Source organism: Propithecus coquereli, unplaced genomic scaffold (assembly GCF_000956105.1).
Source record: "Propithecus coquereli isolate 6110/MARCELLA unplaced genomic scaffold, Pcoq_1.0 Scaffold90, whole genome shotgun sequence".
Taxonomy (NCBI): domain Eukaryota; kingdom Metazoa; phylum Chordata; class Mammalia; order Primates; family Indriidae; genus Propithecus; species Propithecus coquereli.
The window spans coordinates 2,997,939-3,019,437 of NW_012155285.1; the positions used below are offsets into that span (position 1 = coordinate 2,997,939).

The window sequence follows — 21,499 nt, forward strand, 5'->3', positions numbered from 1 at the left end:
CCAGTGAATAACAGAATAGATTATGAATTCACCACATTCCTATAGAAAACATAACAGTGGAGGCCGGGTGTGGTGACTCACGCCTGTAATTCTAGCACTCTGGGAGGCCGAGGCGGGCGGATTGTTTGAGCTCTGGAGTTCGAAACCAGCCTGAGCAAGAGCGAGACCCCGTCTCTACTAAAAATACAAAGAAATTATCTGGACAAGGCATGGTGACGCATGCCTGTAGTCCCAGCTACCCGGGAGGCTGAGGCAGAAGGATTGCTTGAGCCCAGGAGTTTGAGGTTGCTGTGAGCTAGGCTGATGCCACGGCACTCTAGCCCAGGCAACACAGTGAGACTCTGTCTCAAAAAAAAAAAAAAAAAATCATAACAGTGGCTTTCTTAAAACTTTTATTCTACAGTTCTTCAAAGAAAACTGAGGACATAAAAACAAATTACCCATGAAGGGTCAGGTAATACTGTCTGTTTATTATTTAGAGTCAGAATTATCTTCTTAGCATAATAGCTAGAGTTTAACTGGTCAAATCAAGAACATCATCCCATTTATTTCAGGAGAGGAAGGAGGAAGGAGGGAAGGGAGTGGGGAGTAAGAGAAGGAAAAGAACTCTATTATACTTAAAAAGTGTTGAGGAGAAACTATGTAAAATATTTAAATATGATAGACATGACATTCCAATACTGTAAGCAAAAAGTAACATTTTATAATGGGAAGTCTACTATAATTTTTTAACGGCTACTAAAAACATTATTTTACTGACTGAAAAGACATCAAAACACCAATTATAGACAGAGACCGCTGTACTTCATTAGGACACAGGAATAGTAGACATCAACTCTTTAATCACAAGATCAAACACAAGTTAAAACTTAAAAGAACTACGTACTTTTATCACTAAAAATTTAAGTAGTCGCTTCTTATAAAACACTCACTTCCTGGCACTCACATCAATATGCAGAAACTTTCTGCCTAAAAATTAGAGTTACAGAAGGAAAAAAAGGAATTATAGTGTACTTCAACCACTGACTTTCCACCCCATAATCACAAAGCTCCACATTTAGAATGCACTGTTATTATAAAAGGGTTAAGCAAAGAAGGAAGTACTTTTCTAACGGATATAATTCTGCACAATTACTAAAATTCAAATAGGGCTGAACAGCAAAAGAAAATGCTTCAAATATTTATAATCATAAAATAATGAACTAAATCAAAATTTTAAATTAGATCTCTTGTGCTGGTAGTCCCATATGGACTTAAAATTTTGTAGGCATTTTAAGGGCTTAATTTTACATGGCATCATAAAGACCAATTGACTATAAGCTTTAATTTATTAATATACCAAATTTTGATGTTAAAAATAAGTATCAGAAGATCCAATACCTGTGAACCATAAGAAACACCAACATGCATCAGAAGTAACTCAGGAGACAGTCTGCTAAGTAATAAATGTATCACTAAATTTAAGCCAGATGTTTTTGGTACTTAATGTTTGTTCTCCAATGGTTTCCATATATCCTTGGCTGTAAGTTCTGACTTCAAAATTGATAACACGTATTTTCAAATAAATGTAACATAAAATAGAAGTATACCTATTTGATATGATTTCTTCTGCATTTATTCCTATCTCAGTGATTTTTCTGTCTTTCAATGGAATCAGCATTAAAAAGAATTGAATTCAACATCCCCCAACCCCACCTCATTTCAACTTCCAGTAATGAAAATTACTCTGCTTAACGTAATTTTACCATATCACTACTCAATACGGTTAACCCTACATAAAAAGCGTGGGAATTGAAAGAAAGAAAGGAGTGAAGCAATAAGAATGAAGTAATATAATAGAAGAATACTATCTACTATCCTTCAAAATTTGCCAGTAATTTTGGCAAAACACAGTAATAATGACTACCAATACAACATTAGTGGAAATGATATGTGTCAATTTTACACAGAAGCTTGAAAAACCATGCTCCTTTTTCCCTACCTGTTAAAGGATTAAAGTACATGTCAAAAAGGGGCCCCTATCAGCCTTAGTTCCTAAGCGACTACGACATTCTGTTGTAAGTCACTATGTCAGGTTGTTTTAACTGGCACATATTCTATCCAACATAGTATGCTACATTTTGTTTAAGAAAAGAGGGAAAATACAAATACAGTTGTCCCTCGGTATCCATGGGTTCAGCATCTATGGAGGATTCAACCAAGGAATGGAAATACTCAAGAAAAAGAATTGTGTCTATACTGAATATGTATTGACTTTTTCTCTTGTATTCCCTAAACAATACAGTGTAACAACTATTTGCACAGCATTTACATTGTATTAAGTATTACAAGTAATGTAGAGATGATTTCACATGTACAGGAGCATATGCACAAGTCATATTCAAATACTACCATTTTATATGAGGGACTTGAGCAATTATGGATTTTTATATCCATAGCAGGTCCTGGAACCAATCCCCCACGGATACCAAAGGATGACTATATATGTTTTTGTGTGTGCCTGCATAAAGATCACTGGAAGGATAGCAAGAAAGTACAAATGCTTTCTTACAGAGGCAGAGGAGACAACCAGCTGGAGGGAGACAAGTATTGTGATGCACATTTTTTCATATACTTTGATTTCTGAACCATGAGAATGTATAATTTATTCAAAAGAAACTCAAGTATACAAAAAGGAACTATGACCCCCATGATAATTTGCTTTTGTAAAGAAGATCAACTGAAGCTGATTGAAAGTTCAAAAATAAGAACAAAGTTTTTAAAAACATAAAATAAACAATAGATCATAGACAAAATTTATTTAAATCTATTCAAATTTTCTAAAATAATCTACCTGAATCCTCCTGGGCTTCATGAGTTTCACCATCATCTGTTACCTCTAATTCTTTCACAAAATTTGAAGGAAACAATCCCGACTTGTTGTTCAGGGTTCCACTCCACCAACCTTCTTCTACCTGAAAGAGTTCACAACTCAAAAATAATAAAAATTTTTTTTAAGGGAAAATCTTCACCCTATGGGAAAATTAAGCTACAGTATGGAATGAGCACAAAGTCAGCAATGCAAAACAATCCCTTTAAAACTTAAGAAAACAAGATAAGGAAAAATATTTTAAGTGCATTAAATCTAAGTAGATTAATCATATATGGGATTAACCATGTATCAAGAGCACTTTGCAACATTTACAATGAGAATTTGTAATCAATCACAATCTATGAAATAAATATTTTTCTTGAAAATATCAGAGAATACATAGGTCTCTTCTGGAATGTCACTATGAGCCTTGGTTTGTAAATATAACATATATTAACAAATTATTTGGAAATTTTTGATTTGGAAAAAGTTTGAGGACTATAAGAATACAACTCCTAAATGGAACAGAAAATCACTAAACCTTTTACTTGAACAGAGATTCTTAACCAAAATATGAAAAAGAATTTCTTACTTTTAAAAATCTAGATATCGAACTCTACTAAACACCACCCTCCAAACAGAAATATCCGCATATATCAAACTCTTCAGAGAAATATTTATACTAATAACAAGGTTACTCAATTTCCATGAAGTTACTTAACAAAATATTCAATAAATTGTTTGAAAATGTATAGCTTCTACCAAAGATGCTAAGGGATTTTAATGGGTAAAAAGAATTTTTTAAAGAGTAAACTATTCACTACCAAAATTTACTTAGCAGTACATTCAATATCACAGCTAGAAAAAAGATCTTTTTCCTATTTAAAATATTTTTAAATGTATTCTATCTTACCAGAATTGCAAAACAAATTTTTAATAAGTTATTCATCTAACAGGAACTCACTATATATAAGCTATAGTGTCATCTACTAGGGAAAGGTTCAAAATTGCATATGTGAAATCCACGTTCTTGAACAATCTAAAGAAACAATCTAAAGAAAAAAAACAGCAGATAGTTATGATACAATATATTAATAAGAAGTGCTCCAACAAAAGTATAAACAAAATGCTGTAGGAGCACAAAGGGCTTGAAAGAATCAAAAAAGACTCCCCTAAGAAGAAATGACAAAAAAAAAAAAAAAGCCACTTGATATTAAAGGCTTGAATAAGAGTTTTCCAGATAAAAAGTATGTGAAAAATGATGACTTAAAAATAAATGATTTAGGCCAAGTGCAGTGGCTCATGCCTATAATCCTAGCACTTTTGGAAGCCAAGGCAAGAGGATCACTTGAGAACAGGAGCTTGAGATCAGCCTGCACAACATAGTAAGATCCCATCTCTACAAAAAATAAAATCTCTTTATTAAAAGGATTTGTTCTGTAAAATTTGGATTCAGTCAAAAGGCTGCACTCAAGAATCCAGAAGACCACATATGGCCCCAAGGCCCCACCCCATACAAAGTGGCTAGAATACAAGCTGTTTGAGGAAGGAAGGGAAGGCAGTAAGCATGAAGAGTTTGCAATTTTTAGCACACTTGAGGCACCAAAGGATTGGGATTGATTCAAATCAGGTGTGATGAGGATATGTAGCCCAAACTGCAAGAGATACGACAAAGGGAGATAAACATCAGCAGACTATAGTCTATACCTAGAACCCCAACTGGAAGCAACTCGGTAATTAACGTTATTTAAGGAATTCTTAGGAAGCAGAGAAGTACAGTGGTTAAGACTCAAAAACAGATTGCATGGATTCATATTCACACTCCCCCATGTAAAAGGGAGATAAACATCAGCAGACTATAGTCTATACCTAGAACCCCAACTGGAAGCAACTCGGTAATTAACGTTATTTAAGGAATTCTTAGGAAGCAGAGAAGTACAGTGGTTAAGACTCAAAAACAGATTGCATGGATTCATATTCACACTCCCCCATGTGTCAGGCATATGAACTTAGACAACAATGGCTGCAACAGGATCTCTCATCCCACAGTTGTGATCTTTACATTCCTCCCACCAAGAAATAGTGGTCTTTGTGGCCTACCCCTCTTATCTTGGTGGCTTATGACTCACTTGTAACCAGTGGAATGTAGTGAAAGTGACACTATTATTCCCAAGGCTGGACAGTAAAAGGCAATGAAGCTAACTCCACATTCACTGAAATGCTTACACTTAGAGCTGTGAACTGCCATGTAACAAAGATGACTACTCTGAAATTTCCTGAGGCTACATACTGGCTCTCCAAGTGGCAGTTACAGTCCTCAAGGCTTCTGAGCACTAGGCATGTGAGTGAAAGAAAATTCCTATGATTCCATCAGCCCCCAGCTTTCCATCTTTCCATCATGGAACACAGACAAGCCATCCCTGCTGTGCCCTATCTGAATTCTTGATGCACACAACCCCCAAGTATAATAAATAGCTGTTCTTTGCCACTAAGTTTAGAATGGTTTGGTTTGCAGCAACAGTAACTAGGATAGCCAATCACTTATTTTCTGTGATTCAATCTCTTCATATGTAAAATGAGGATAAAAATTTCTATCTTGTTAGGTTCTTTACAACTTTAAAGGAAATAAATGTGAACCACTTAGCACAGTGCTTCAGATAATATAGGTTCAAGAAATGTTAGCTATTATTGTATTGCCACCAGGCAGAAATAAAACAGAATTGCCTTTTGTGTAAACGCACTGGAAGTTTACATAAACATAAACATTAGTGATAAATTACAAGGTGTTAACGACACAAAATCGATCCTTGCTACAATATACAACAACAACACATATACTTTGAAAATGGGATCCTCAGCTGCCAAATAGAACTTTAATGCTGTGTCAATGATAAAAGAAGAGATGTGAAAAGTTATTTTTAAAGTATTTTAAAATCTCATTCTAAGATAATAAAATGTAGAAAAGTATTTTTGGTTAATTTTAAATGTGATTAATCTAAACAAGGAAAGGTTTTAATTAAAAAGATGCTGCTTTGTATTCCTTTACTATGTAAAATGTAAAACTTCTATTTCATGCTTTGTGCCTACAGTGAATTCAGAAAGGCTCACTTATGTTCTTAGCTACTTAGATTACATTAATTTTTAGCTTTAAAAAGGTACTTCTATCCCTAAAGGCAGCACACTATTAGGTATATAGCAAGTATGAAATTAAGTAATTCAAACTTAAAGTTGTTAGAACTTTAAATCATTTTGAGCCAGGAGACGAATGTGGCTATATGGCCTGAGTCACATAGTGTACAGCTTCGACTTTTGCTTTTCTGATTACAGATTAAATCTCTTCCTCATTCTTGTCCTGTAAATGGTTAAGAAAGGCCAAACAGAGCCAGAAGAAGACCCCTAGAGACCATTACCTATCCTTATGGAATATTAAAGCAATCTTCCTTAGAATACAGGAAGCTATAACCAATCAAATACCTATAATGTATGTACTGACCTTGTATGAAAAATGTTGCAACCCTGTTAAGCTTTGCTATTCTCTGCTTATGTAAGTGAAACCCTAACTTCCCCACTTTGGAATGCTAATCCACTCTTTTGGAATCTGTGTGACTGTTCTCAAGCTTTGCACTTGAATAAACTCTATACTTAAGCCTATTTTCTGAATCTCATGATTTGTGGTTGATATAAAGATGACTAAAGAAAATCTATACCTTAAAATTTTATTAAAAAAAAAAAGTGGCAAAAATTCTCACAAAAAATTCAGTATTCTTACAAAGCATTTTTCTAAAATCCAGAGCATCAATTACAATTTCTGCTTTATCTCTAACACATGTTTTCCTTACCTCTTCATTAATATCAATAATATCGCCCACTTTCAGCTCCAGTTCATCCTCATTTTGTGGAATGTATTCAAAAAGAACTTTACACTGACGCTTCTTGGTCTCTAAAAGAAGTAGCGAAAAATTAGGTTAAGAAAGATCATTTTAAAAAGCACCTTTATTTACATACCATGTTTATAGTTATAGAACTTATGTGAATAAATAAAAACAGAACATATGAGCATTCTATTTTTTTTTTTAAGTGAAAGCGAGATTCATTCAGAAACTGTAGAAAGTTAGAAAGCCTATGCCACAGACAGAGCAGAGGCAAGTTCTCCCTGCAGAAGAGAACCAGGCCCCTGCAGAAGCTCTAGAAAGTCTACTCCACAGAGTAGAAGCTGGCCCTCCCTACAGAAGAGAACCGGCCGGGCAGCCTAAACAGCTAACCACAATCAGTCCGGATTGATTTTTGACCGTCCCCTCACAGTATAAGGTATTCATCCACAAACAAATTTAACTACAAATAAGATACAAAGTTTCAGGCAATGGAATATATTTATGTATCTGATCCCACTAATTAAACAAAAGCAAAATATCCACTGCTAATTTTGAGATTAAAAAAACAAACAACAAAAGACACTTTTGGCACAAAAAATTTACCATAGACAAGTTCTCCAGGTCAGTGATTTTCAGACTACTTCCTAATCAAAGTCTAGGAATACTACGTAAAATGCACTACCTTTTAAGGTTATCATAAAGAGGCAAAATGCACAAATCTAAATGTAAAGTATTTTATCTTTTTTAACAATTCTTATTTCCAGACAGATAAAAATCAAGGTCACATGGGTAAACATAAAAATAATTTTACTTTAGTTTTTCAAACAAGTTTCATTTACTCAAAAACGGTGACTTATAACCATCGAGGTTTGTGTTCTCAACCTTTTTCAAGCTCTACGAATTAAGTACTCAGATTCATTCCCATCTTTACAAATGCATCATTAAGCAGCTGTAGGTAGATAACCAGGTACAGCTGATTAAAGGATTACTTCTTACTACTCAGTGTGTTCCTCAGATCAGCAGCAACAGTATCACCTAGTAAAAATGCAGTATATCAGGCTCCATCCCAGACCTACTTGTTACGGACTGAATAACAAGTCCCCTCAAAATTCACGTATTGAAACACTAACTCCCAATGTTTACTTCACCATAGGGCCTTTGGGGAGATAACTAAGGTTAAAGAAAGTCATAAGGGTAGGGCCCTAATCAGAAAGGACTAGTATCCCTATAAAAGAGAAAGAGTCAGATGAGACTACTACTCTTATAAAAGATAAAGAGACATCAGCCCATCATTGCCCTCCCCAATCCTCCAACGAAAAGGAAAGAACATGTGAGGCAGAGCCCCATGACTTAATCAATTCCTCAAAAGGTTCCACCTTTTAATAACGCCACAGTGGGGATTAAGTTTCAACATGGATTTTAGAAAAGACCATCATTAAAACCATAGCAGTAGCCATTAAATTTTTTAATGAGAGAAAGACCAAGAGATTAGAAGGTTGGAACTTTCAGCTCCACCCACTGACCTCGGGGAGGGGATAGGAGGAATTGGAAATTGAGCTCTATGAACACTCCTGAACAGTGTTCATTTTGGCAGCACATATACCAAAATTGGAATGATACAAAGATTAGCATGGCCCCTGTGCAGGAATGACACACAAATTCGCAAAGCTTTCCATATTTTTACAAATTAAATAAGTAATAAAAATAAAAACTCTTGGCCGGGCGTGGTGGCTCACGCCTGTAATCCTAGCACTCTGGGAGGCCAGAGGATAGAGGCAGGAGGTTCATTTGAAGATCCTTCAAATTAAGATTCTCCAAATAAGAAACAGTTACACCAGGCCAGGCGAGGTGGCTCACATCTGTAATCCTAGCATTCTGGGAGGCTGACATGAGAGGATCGCCTTGGGGTCTGGAGTTCAAGACCAGCCTCAGCAAGAGCAAGATCGGACTCTACTAAAAATAGAAAAAATTAGCCAGGCAACTAAAAATAGGACAAAAAATTAGCCAGGCATTGTGCCGAGTACCTGTAGTCCCAGCTACTTGGGTGGCTGAGCCAGGAGGACTGCTTGAGCCCAGGAGTTGGAGGTTGCTGTGGGCTATGCTGACATCACAGCACTCTAGTCTGGGCAACAGAGTGAGACTCTGTCTCAGAAAAAAAAAGAAAGTTACACCTTTAAGTTTTTTCACCTTCCTAAAGGACTTAATAATTTGTGTCTGACTGTTTTATATTTTACAATAAAAGAAATGAAAGAAAGTAAATACTGACCATAATTTTTTAAGTAGCCTAGAGTTCACAGTAAATTTTTCAAATATCACCTTCATCAGGTTTTAAGGTAAATTTTTAAGTTAATAATTTAAAGTAGTTTTATGCATACTCCAGGAAAATTTCTCATCTCTTACACTGTGGATAAATAGAGTCCCTACATACTTTTGCAAGCTGGTGCCGTGACCTTGAGAAAATACGTTCATTTATGTGTTCTTTGTAGTTAGAGCTTCATAGACAAGGGGAAAATGATCAATATTATTGAAAAGAAAAATCTATTTTGCTCAATGTGCTCTTAAAAGAAAAAAATTCTTTCTATCTCTCTGATAATTTTAGACTTTTAAAAAACTGTTCTGCTTCTTTTTCAAGAGTATCAGTATCTTTTAAAACAGTACTTACCATAAATAGAGTATTCATTAGCCCCTACCCAAGGCATATCAATTAAGTTTGAGCGGCCTACTTATATTTTAACCAAGAACTTAATTTTTTCCTTTCACACTAAGCATGATATTTTCAAAGTAGTCAGCAGAATTACTTGCAAAGGAATTTTTCATTTTTCTGAAGAATCACATAGGATAAAAAACATCCAAACAGCTATTCCCACAGAATGTGAGTCATTTATTTAAAAAAGGAAAAAAGTTCATATTTCAATAGGGTTCATTCATAAGCTGAGGTGACTTCCTATGTTGAATTCATCCAAAAATTTAATTGACAGAACAATTGAGGGGAATTTCAAGATTTTTTTTACAATTCAAATTGCACATACAGTGTCTACCCATAAATACTGGTCAATAAATGTTCATTTCTACAAAGTATCAGAACACGTGCTAAGTACAAAAGAAAAAAATAGGTAGAACAAAGTTGTCAATAAAAGGATGCATGAAATTAAGTCCATTCGTAAAAAACTATAACTAGTATTTTCTTATCACAAGTAACCTTCATATGCTTTTTCAGAACCACAAATAAATTAATGGTAAAAAAAAAAGTATCTTTTTAAAATCAATATAAGTAAAGCTATTAACAAGGAAGAAGATAGAGGAGGTACTGTAAAAGAAGGTACACATTTCATGTCTTTTATGTACCAGCACTATTCTAAGTCCTTCACAAACACCTCTCACACAAAGCATAAAATCTCATTACAAATAAGAAGAAACTCAGAAGTTAAATAATCTGTCCAAAATTATAAAGCTAAAATGAAGCAAATCTAAAATTATACCCACTCCTGGTACATTATAATCACTTTAAAGCTTTTATCTTTCTTCTATAGCATGCTATTCCTTTACAGATTACAAATTGCTTTAACATAGCTCAGGCAGTCTAGTCACACTGGATCTTTATTCCCCTAAAATACCCTGTACTTGCTTATTTCTGTGGGTCTGCCAAAGGTTGCAATTCTACCTGGAAAGCTATACTCCCCAATCTTCATGTGAATTATATGCCTTGCTTGACAACCCCAGTATAAAACTGCCCCTTCATCTAAATCATCACTGCCTGTTATGTATGTCTGTAATACAATTCTGAATAATAAACACTATTATAATAATTATAAGCATTTATCAAGCACTTATAATTACTTAGCATGTTAATACCTCTAATATCCTATGAGATAATTATTACTATCCTCCCTACTTTGTAGTAACTTGATGTTCAGCCCTGATTTCTGAATCATGATCCATTCCCAGCTTTATGTGGCAGATTTAATTGCCTACACCAATACTGTTTCTCATGATCATGGCACCCACAGATATTAAGGCATTAAACACATAAGAGTCCAAAAATTTTGGAAAAATTTTTTAAAGTTTTATATTTTTAAAAACAAAACCAAATCGTATGAAATTTCACACCCATAAGGTGTGAACCTGCCTTGTTCTTTCTCTACTAGAACAGAAAATCCTTAATTTTCAAATGCAGATCATCAAGAATGGTTAAGTATTTCATGTCTGAAAAATAGGTCTAAGTATTCAGATCAAAACAGAGCTCTTAAATTATGGAACGATTTCTCCCTGAAGATTGTTTTTAATCTTTCCATCAAATCTTAAAATAAGAGCATATTCTACTCAGAAGCTGGGAGGTAGAATGCTACAACTTCAGAGACAACAGCAAAAGAATTTCTGATCCACTGCTGGGCTCCACTTGGCTCTGGAAGGTATATCCTTCAGGTTCTATTGAAGTATTTAAATTTATTTAACTAGTCAAAATTTTTATCAATTTCTTTCACCAATTAGCAAAGAAAATCATCAAATGTTAGGAAACACAGTAATTCAGCCATTTGCTATATGGTTGAATCTCTAAAAACTTTTTTCTCATCCTCAGCAGTAAAAATATCATATTCCTTAGGCCATTAAATGAAGCTATTCAAGATACTAGGTATAATGCTGATATACCATTTGATTAAGACTCTTAAAATCTTGGAAAATCTTAACCACTGTAATGAAGTTACCTGCAACATACTTTCAAATGACTCAGTTTTTAAAAAGTTATTTATAAATGTACATAAAGATAAGGCCAATGCAACAAAATGTTAACAGCAAACTTGGGTGAAGGATATACACCATGTTCATTGCACAAGTATTCCTTTAACTTTTCTAGAGATTTAAAATTTTTCAAAACAAAACAGGAAGTTTGAACACCCTGCCCCATTCATTTGAGAGGCTGAACTAGGGAGGAGTCATTTGAATAGTCTTTTTCCCCTCAAAAGTCAGAATATTTCAATGCCAAAGAGCAGAGCCTGAACTATTTACTGTGCCCATTTTTAAAAAGGTATGCTGCAAAGATACATAGTTGGTGCCATAATTTGACAGTATTGAGAATTTTACTATTTTCTTCAGCACTGAGTCAAAATCAGAAGGCATACTACTTGCTACCAAATTTGGGGGGGAATGAAGAAATGTGTAGATTAGCATTCTGTCAACTAATTTTTTAAGTGCAACGTCATTCCTTTTGGTACACATACTAGTGATCTATAATATCAGTACCAATCTCAGTGTATCTTTTACATTCAAGACAATTATGAACTAGATGAAAAATCACTTCCTCTACAGCATGAGTTTCCACTAATAAAGAAAACAAAGTTAGCTATGTCTTCCCACATGTATACTCAGAGTAGAGTTCATGTGGCATCAATTTCTTCCAAATGTAAAGTAAAATATCTACTAATATTCCACTCTGAATTTCATTTAGAGGTATGATGCTGACAAATGTCAATTCTTTACTCTGTAAGCACAATACTTTACCATTATCTTTGTGGCTAAATTTATAAGGGTGTCAGAAGTAAAGTGACTTATACCTGTTTTTGCCTTGATAAATGTAAATTCATTCTCTTTTCTGACTTCAGCAACTTATAGTAATCAACTCTTCCTGGACAATACTATTCTGTGCCTGCTCTAGTAAATACTTGTTTGTTTTACCAGAGAAGTCACCATGCTCAGTAATACATAATAGTAAAACTTTCAATGGCTTCATGACTACACACTGGGGACTAGAGAAAAACAGCTCACTAGTCCAATCCATTTTTTAGATTGCCAACATCATACTACTTATCTGAACCTCTGCTTTTTAGATGCTTTGACAAAAACACATACACAGATTCACTTTGTCTTGGTACACAGAGGTTTAAATCGAACATACACACTGCAGGCCGGGCGCGGTGGCTCACGCCTGTAATCCTAGCACTCTGGGAGGCTGAGGAGGGAAGATCGCTTGAGGTCAGGAGTTTGAAACCAGCCTGAGTAAGAGCAAGACCCCATCTCTACTGAAAATAGAAAAAATTAGCCAAGCATGGTGCTACACGCCTGTAGTCCCAGCTACTTGGGAGGTTAAGGCAGGAGGATTGCTTGAGCCCAGGAGTTTGAGGTTGCTGTGAGCTAGGCTGACACCACGGCACTCTAGCCTGGGCAACAGAGTGAGATTTGTCTCAAAAACAAACAAACAAACAACAACAAAAAAAACACATACACTGTAGTGTTTGTACTGTCAACCTTTACAATGGTTTAGGGGTTTAATTTTGTTTTCTTAATATTATTGGTTAGTTGTATCTACTACTATTTAACAATATAATGAACCATTTTTAAATAACTGTAACTAACAATTTTAAAAATCAGATTTAATAAACATATAATACATAAATGATAAAACAGGAAAACAAAAACAACCTGCTTCCTATTTTAAATGTTAGCTGACATCAAATGACCAATTTAGTCCTTGTAGCACATGTACTTAAAAACAAGTTATGGAGGATCCTTAGGGAAAAAAGCCTAAGCCTCCTGGCACCAACTATAATAGTTTTTCCTTCTTACAAGAAAAAGAATTATGCTCAGTGTTCTGAGGAAAGGTAAAATTTACTGTGTCCTTTCCTATTACAAGATAAAATGAATAAAATATTCAGAACTTTGAACCTCTTTGTCTAGTCTCTACCTAAGAAGAAACTTATCCCTTTATAACTCCAAAGAGTGAAAGCAAGCTGTAAATGGATTTTACTATGGGCAGAGGTCATGAATAACTCTTCTATGGATCTAAAAATTCTTCCCACACACAGAAACCCTATATAAAGATTCAGCTGTAGGGTGCAGACCTCTATTATTTGTCCCACAATCTCCAAGCAAACAGTTTCGGAGTCCAAGATCATTAGAACTGCTGAAACTATCCACCTTTGGGCAGTGAGGCTGAAAGCAGTGTGGGTAATATCCAAAAATTGTTTGGACATTGCATTTTCTGGGAAAGAGACAAATAAAACACTTTAATTGGTCTATCTTGATGTCATGAAGTCTGTTTCATTTTTATGAAAATCTGTTTTCATTTTATGAAAATAATCAAAGGATAATATAACCCGAAAAGTAGAGCTTTTCCCAAACTTGACAGACAGCAGCACAGCAAGTAACAGGTACAGATATAAGAGGACTCCATAAAAATCATTACTATCTTATATTTACAATTTGGAAAATACATGTAAACAAAATTTCTTTATTGCACACCACTTGGTACCATAGGGGTTTACACACCATAATTTCAAAAACACTAATCTAAGGTAAATGTGGTTAAATACTCATTACTACTTATTAAATCAAAGTGATCACAGTAAGTATGCAATCTCTCAAGAGACTTCAGGTTTTACTATGTTAAAACACTTGCTATTTGTGCCTCATAAAAACTGGACATCTTTGTACATGTTTAGTATTTTGTACTTTTTTAATAACAAGTTTTTTCCCCCAAGACTGTAAGTTGAGAACAACAATTGTTACCTGTCCTTTTTTTTTTAACCACTTTCTCACCAGCAGCAAAATACAATTCAAGAGAGTTTAAATGATCTTTCTGAGATCATAAGACTGACTCAAACCCATATCTGATTTCAAATGTAACGCTCTCCCTTTCTGCCAAGTTGTTCTCCTAAGGTATTTACACAGTACCAAATCCCTAAAGGGCACTCTGTTGAGCCAACCATCATGAAAACAGAATGTTTATGTTTAGATGTCTAACAACTAAAGAAAAAGCACTATCAAAATTCTCACATCTATGCTGCTAAGAACCAGCAGACATTTTAGCATCCCATTAAAAGATTATATTCAAATACAGTTACAGTTTAACCATTCAACAGAGTCTGTAAGATGATTAAGAAAACAATGCCTTATATTTTAATTTAAAATTCCTACAGATGGCTGCCAGCTACTCATGTTGGATTATCAGTATGCTATTGACTACATATGACTAAAAATTAAGATTGACTACATAGGCCAATACTAGTAACAAAAATAAGCAGTAAGTTACTGTGGTCTGCTATAAAAGGTTGAACTAATTTTTCTTAATTTATGGATAGCTAAAAACATCCCTCTATTTTGATGTAATCACACAGGAAAAGAATTATTTACATACTCTTCTTAATGTTTTTGGTTTGTGGATGTGGCTGAATTCCTCCAGCTGGAAGTCCATAGGTGCTTATTCGTTGTACAAGACTTGCTACATTCCCATGCCTCTCCCGTTTGATGGGCAAATTGTCATCCTTGGATTCTGTCTCTCTTTTAATTTCCTACAAAAGAGGAAATCAACAAAGGCCAAGTTATATTTTATTTAAATCAAATTCTCAAATGTAAAATATCAAAAAAACAGCTATCGTGATTACTATATAAATCACTCAATACTTTTCAACCTTTTGCTCTGCGCAAATATAACGAAACAATGCAACACATTTTGTAACAGTGACTCATTATGAGTTTAAGTCTTATCAGAACTGGAGAAGGAAGGAAAAGAAAGGGAGGCTGAAACCCCACCCCCACCACCCACCCCAACATAAAAAGAAATGCTGAGATACACAGACCAACAATAAGACAAACAGTAATTCTAAGTAAGGGATGGACAAACTTTTTCTATCAAGTGCCAGATTGCAAATATTGTAAATATTTTACAATTTGTAGGCCATAAACTCTCCATTACAACAGTCAACTCTGCCACATACAGTGTTAACACAGTTATATATTTAAGTGAGTGAACATAGCTATGTTCCAATAAAACTTTATTTATGGACACTAAAATTTTAATTTCATAATTTTTATATATCATGAAATATTATTTTTTTCCCCAACCATTTATAAAATTCGTAGCTAGCATTCTTAGCTCATGGGCCTTATAAGAACAGGAGGTGTTTAGACTTATCTTGTGGACTATAGTTTGATAGCCCCTGTTCTAAGTCACAGGTATAACATAATTTATGTGAACCAGTAGGGAAAAAAAAAAAACCTAAAATTTTACCGGAAGACATGAAAGAAAACAAATAAAACAAAGTTATGCTATGCTCAGAGACTGAAAACCCAGTATCATAAAGATACCAATTCTCCCTAAGACTGATATAGTAATAACAATGCAGTAAATATGTAAAAGATTTGGAGTAGCAATTTAATAAGATGTTTCTAAATTTATATAGAAGAATAAAAAGCCAAGAAGAGCCAAAATACTTCAAGGAAAAGAAAGTGGAGGCCAGATGCAGTGGTTCATGCCTGTAATCCTACCATTCTGAGAGGCAGAGGCTAGAGGAGTGCTTGAGCTCAGGAGTTTGAGACCAGCCTGAGCAAAAGCAAGACCTCATCTCTACTAAAAACAGAAAAATCAGCCAGGCATGGTGGTGTGTGCCTGTAGTCCCAGTTACTCAGAGACTGAGGCAGGAGGATCGCTTGAGCCCAGGAGTTTGAGACTGCTGTTAGCTTGGGTGGCACCATGGCACTCTATCATGGGTGGCAGAGGGAGACTCTGTCTCAAAAATGAAACAAAAAAAAAGAAAAAGAAAAAAAAGAAAGTGGAGGGACTTTCTTTCTTAACCAAAATATAAAACAAAACAAGAATGAAACAATAAATTAGACAGTTTGGTACTGGCATAAAAACATACTGATAAACAAAATGAAATAGAGAGTCCATAAACAGACAAACTTAATTTACACCAGAAAAGATGAGGAATGATGGAATCTTAAAATACATGGTGCATGAAAAACTAATGTGCCATATTTATGGGGTAGGGAATGAAACACAATTCCTACCTCACACATTTGATATTAAAATTAACAATTTTAACTTGATATAGCAAGTATACTTTTCTTAACCTCATATTTTACAATGTAATACTAATATCTTAAGTACTACTGTGTGTAGATATTTCAAAATTATCTTCTAAAAAGGATACTTACACAACACACATTTTTCAAATACATGAGAACTGGTAACTGATAATTTGCTAGTTTTTTTAATGTACTGCAAAGTATTCTATTTCAGGTTGAAAAATTAGGTTAAGAAAAGAATCAGCAGAAATTAAGACACTGTCTTAACTTCAACTGTTGCATGCCTTTTGTATAGATCCATGGTCACCAAACTCCCAGAAACACAAGATATTTTAAATGTTTAAGGGAAATATTCAACATGTGAGACCCAAGGGAACTATTAGCTTAATGTAGTTCACAAATTTGAACATTAGGTTGCTCTACATTTCTGGGGTTTTTGTTTTGTTTTGTTTTGAGATGGGGTCTCTCTATGTTGCTCAGGCTGGTCTCACGCTCCTGGCCTCAAGTGATCCTCCCTCCTCGTCCTCGTAAGTAGAGCTGGGATTACAGGCACAAGCCAGTGTGCAGCCTTTACATGTCTTTTTTTTTTTTTTTTTCCCAGAGTCTCTGTTGCCTGGGCTAGAGTACAATGCAGTGGCACCAATAAAGCTCACTACAACCTCAACCTCAACCTCCTGGGCTCAAGCTATCTATCTGCCTCAGCCTCCCAAGTAGCTGGGACTAGGCATGTACCACCATGCCCTGCTAATTTTTCTATTTGTAGACATAGGGTCTCACTACATTACCCAGACTGGTCTCCAACTTCTAGCCTCAAGTGATCTTTGCACCTCAGCCTCCCAAAGTGCTAGGATTACAGCCATGAGCCACTCCAGCCTCTAATTTCTTTTGATGGTGTCACATATTTGCAAAGTGGGATTTGGGGAAGTTGCTAAGATACAAAGCAAGTATCGTGCAAAAATCAATGTGGAACAGGAAATAGAATACTGGTAACCAACTAAATTCCAAGGTTTGAGAGTTACGCAGTACTTAAAAGATATACCCATCCCATTAGTATAACTGTGGTTAAGAATAACATACTTTTCTTTCAGTATCTGTGTACTATTAAAATGGCTAAACCATTAAGATTATAAACACTTGTTAAGTTATTTTGGTCTAGGGGCACCATGAAATAATGACTGAGACAATAAGGGGGTTATAAACTAAGAAAGTTTGGGGATCTTTGGCATAAACAATTAAAAACGATGTTTCTTAAAGAAACTTTTTACTCCTAAAAGCTGATTATCTTACTATAATATCAAAAAACACAAATTTTAAAGTGACATTCAAAGTTAAAGAAGGTGAAAACAGGTATTTAACTTTTTAAGTAAACTGTTCTAGCAATATATGTCCACAAAAATCAACCTAAGTAACTAAAAAACTGAATGAATACTGTTCCTTAATGAAACTCCTCGTTCAATGTAAATTTGTATTTGTATTATTTGAAATAATACTGCCTTTTGGCTCTTTAACATTATGATAAATGTTCATTCACTCATTATTTCCATAAACATTTACTAAGAACCTGCTAATACCAAGCTGGGGCTAGGTATACAAATGCTAACACGAGATTGTCTTTTGCTCTCAGAGTGCTGTACACTTTACAGAAGAATATAGAAAATAATTAGGCAGTTAAAATTCAGTGAAATAAATATCTAAAAACTGGAAATAACCCAAATAACCACCAAAAGGCAAATGAATAAACAATGAAATACTATTCAGCAATAAAAAGAAATCACTACCACACAAAAACATCTATCAATTTCGAATTCTGCCTGAAAGAAGCCAGATATGAAATAAGTGCAGTGTATATATATATATATATATATATATAAACTCCTAGAAAATTCAAACTAATCTATAGAAAAAGCGAATCAATGGTTTCCTGGTGAGAGAGAGAGAGAGAGAGAGAGAGATGCCATTTATTACATATATCATACCTCATATATTACATATATCATACCTCTCACCTTTTAAAATTTTTATGATATGTGCTTTAAGTAGAAAACACCAGGATGTCTAACACAAGAAGTGTAGCTAATATAAACTCAGTGGCGGTAAGGCAAATCAGGCTCACTTCACAGAGAAAGTGACATCTCTATTGAGACAAAGAATAAATGAGAGTTAGCAAGGTGCAGAGAAGGGAATAGGTAAAGTGTCCTAATAGGAAAGAACAGTGTATGAGCAGGCCAGAAGGCAATGGAGAGCACAGAGCATCTGAGGAACTAAAAAGACATTAAGTTTAGCATGGAAGGGAGGAAAGGTAGTCAGAGTGGTAAAAGTTAAAATAGCAAGGTTAGCAGAAGGCAAATGATAGAGAGCTATCTTAGCCTGGTTAGGGAATCTGAACTAAGTCCTCACTTAGGGGCTGTGCATGGTGGCTCACGCCTATAATCCTAGCACTCTGGAAGGCCGAGGTGGAAGGGTCACTTGAGGCTAGGAGCTTGAGCCCAGGAGTTTGAGGTTGCAGTGAGCTAATGATGACACCACTGGACTCTGCCCAGGGTGACAGAGTGAGAATCTTGTCTTAAAAAAAAAAGAAAAAAAAGTCCTCACTTAAGGTTCTGGATAAGTTCCAAGATAGGTTCTTGGAAACTTCCACTTTAAGTGAAACTGAAACGATGTGTAAGGAAATCAATTTTAACACAGGTTAATTGATATAAACAAGAGTTAAAGTTCCTATAGCATATTTATGGTCACAAAAACATCACCAAACTTCTTAAAAAAAAAAAAAAAAAACACTTCTACTATTAAACATTGAAATTAATGTGAGCTACACACACATTTAAGAAAAATTACTAACAGCAAGTAACATAATTATTTACCCACTTATTCCACTTCAGGGTCACAGGTGGCCAGAGCCTATCCCAGCAGGTCAGAGTGCCAGGTGGGAACCAGTCCGGGACAGATTGCCATCTTATTGAGACAGGATACACTCACACACTCATACCCACTCAGATAGGGACAATTTAGACATGCCACTTCACCTCACATGCATATACCAGGGATGTGGGAAGAAACTGGAGTACCCAGAGAAAATCCACACAGACATGAAAACGTGAAAACTCCATATAAACAACGGCCCAGCCAGGAACCGGTTTTTCCCTCACCGTTACAATGAAAATTGAACGAAATGAAATTATTCGAGGACCTCCTCTTTATTATCAAGATGATGGGATGCTGCCTCAGGATTTTAAAAGGTGGAAAAGATCATTCCATGCAGTATGAAAGAATAAGTGGGAGGAGGACAGGACTAGAGGCAAGTACACTAGGTGAGAGCTGAATGTGCCTCAAGTTATAATAGTGACGGGAGAAATTTTGAAAGATTCAGAAAATATTCAAGAGGTAAAATCTTGATAATTCATCAAATACAACCTAAGAATAAAGAGTCAAAGATGATGCCCAAGCTCCTGACTTCAACTATTCAAAAGATGTTACCATTCACTAAGAACAGTAATATATCAAGACAATAAGACAACCAGCCAAAGACTGGTAGAAAATATTTTGCAAACGCCATATCTAAAGACATATGATAAAGGACTTATTAAAAATATACAAAGAAATCTTAAAAGTCAATAAAACAATAAAAGGCCAGGCGCAGTGGCTCACGCCTGTAATCCTAGCTCTCTGGGAGGCTGAGGCGGCTGGATTGCTCAAGGTCAGGAGTTTTAGACTAGCCTGAGCAAGAGTGAGACCCCATCTCTACTAAAAATAGAAAGAAATTATCTGGACAACTAAAAAAAAAAAAAAAAAAAAAATTAGCCGGGCATGGTGGCGCATGCCTATAGTCCCAGCTACTCGGGAGGCTGAGGCAGGAGGATGGCTTGAGCCCAGGAGTTTGAGGTTGCTGTGAGCTAGGCTGACGCCACGGCACTCTAGCCAGGGCAACAGAGCCAGACTCTGTCTCAAAAAAAAATAAAAAAAATAAAACAATAAAAAACAAACAGCCAATAAACAAAAAAGTTTTTTAAATGTGCCAAAGATTTGAAAAAAATCCCATGTGATCCCTCCTACATTCCCTGTTCCAACACAAAAAAATAGGGGAGACATGCTTTGCCATCAAAAGACTTCATCGCCAAACTCTTGACACTTTTTGTGACTAAAAATTCAATAGGTACATAACTAAAATGTAAGCTTCAGGACAAAAGGGACTTTGTTTTATTGTGTTTCCACTGCCTAGAAGAGTAGCACCTAGCAGGCACTAAAATATTTAACAAATGAACCGTTATTCACAACTGGTAAAAACAACATAGCATGAGACAGTTGTATAACACTCTAATCCAGAAATAGACCCAACCAAATACAGAAATTCTGTATTTAATAAAGGAACTATTTGAAATCAGTAAGGAAAAGATGAATTCTTCATTAAATGATGTTGGGGCAACTAGACATATGGAAAAATTAAGCTCAATCTCTAATACCAAAGTAAATCCTAGCTGGTCCAAAAATAATCTAATTATAAAAAAAAGTAGTGAGAGTACTAAGAGAGAACGTGGTGAGCATTTCTTCATAACTTGGAAGTAGACTGATGTCATGACTTCCTAAACATGATATAGAGCCAAGACAGAAAATATGACAGCTGACTATAGATGGAACATCTGCATGGCAAAAGTCGCCACAAAAAAGTTGAAGAAAAAAATCACAACATAATAAAAAATATCAATGGCTTTATTATTTCAATAACTTCTGCATGTCATTAAGAAAAATGTCAACATCTTTTATTAATGAGCAAAATCCATGAACAGGTAATTTATAAAAAACAGAAATAAACATGAAACACATGAAGATTGGGAACTTAATAAAAATAGCACTGTTTCCACAAGGATTTACCTTATAAATCTAAAAACTTTTTGAATACTTGACAAATCTGCTAAATGGCAATATAGGAAATTTATCAAAAATTTTAATGTGTGCAGCCTCTGATTAACAAATCTACTTCTAG

At 35.0% G+C, this 21,499-nt stretch overlaps 1 protein-coding gene across 1 annotated transcript in view; it reads right to left on the reverse strand.

Annotated features, from left to right (window-relative positions):
* The window catches only part of CD2AP (CD2-associated protein), a gene marked incomplete at its 3' end in the record, with an annotated part of 120,353 nt that overhangs the window by 57,990 nt on the left and 40,864 nt on the right, over nucleotides 1-21,499 (reverse strand). Inside the window, exons 3-5 of the mRNA XM_012664643.1 lie at nucleotides 14,852-15,005; nucleotides 6,691-6,791; nucleotides 2,834-2,954 (exon numbers count right to left, since the gene is read on the reverse strand). Coding sequence (XP_012520097.1) covers nucleotides 2,834-2,954; nucleotides 6,691-6,791; nucleotides 14,852-15,005 — 376 coding nt within the window. The remainder of the gene's footprint in view (nucleotides 1-2,833; nucleotides 2,955-6,690; nucleotides 6,792-14,851; nucleotides 15,006-21,499) is intronic.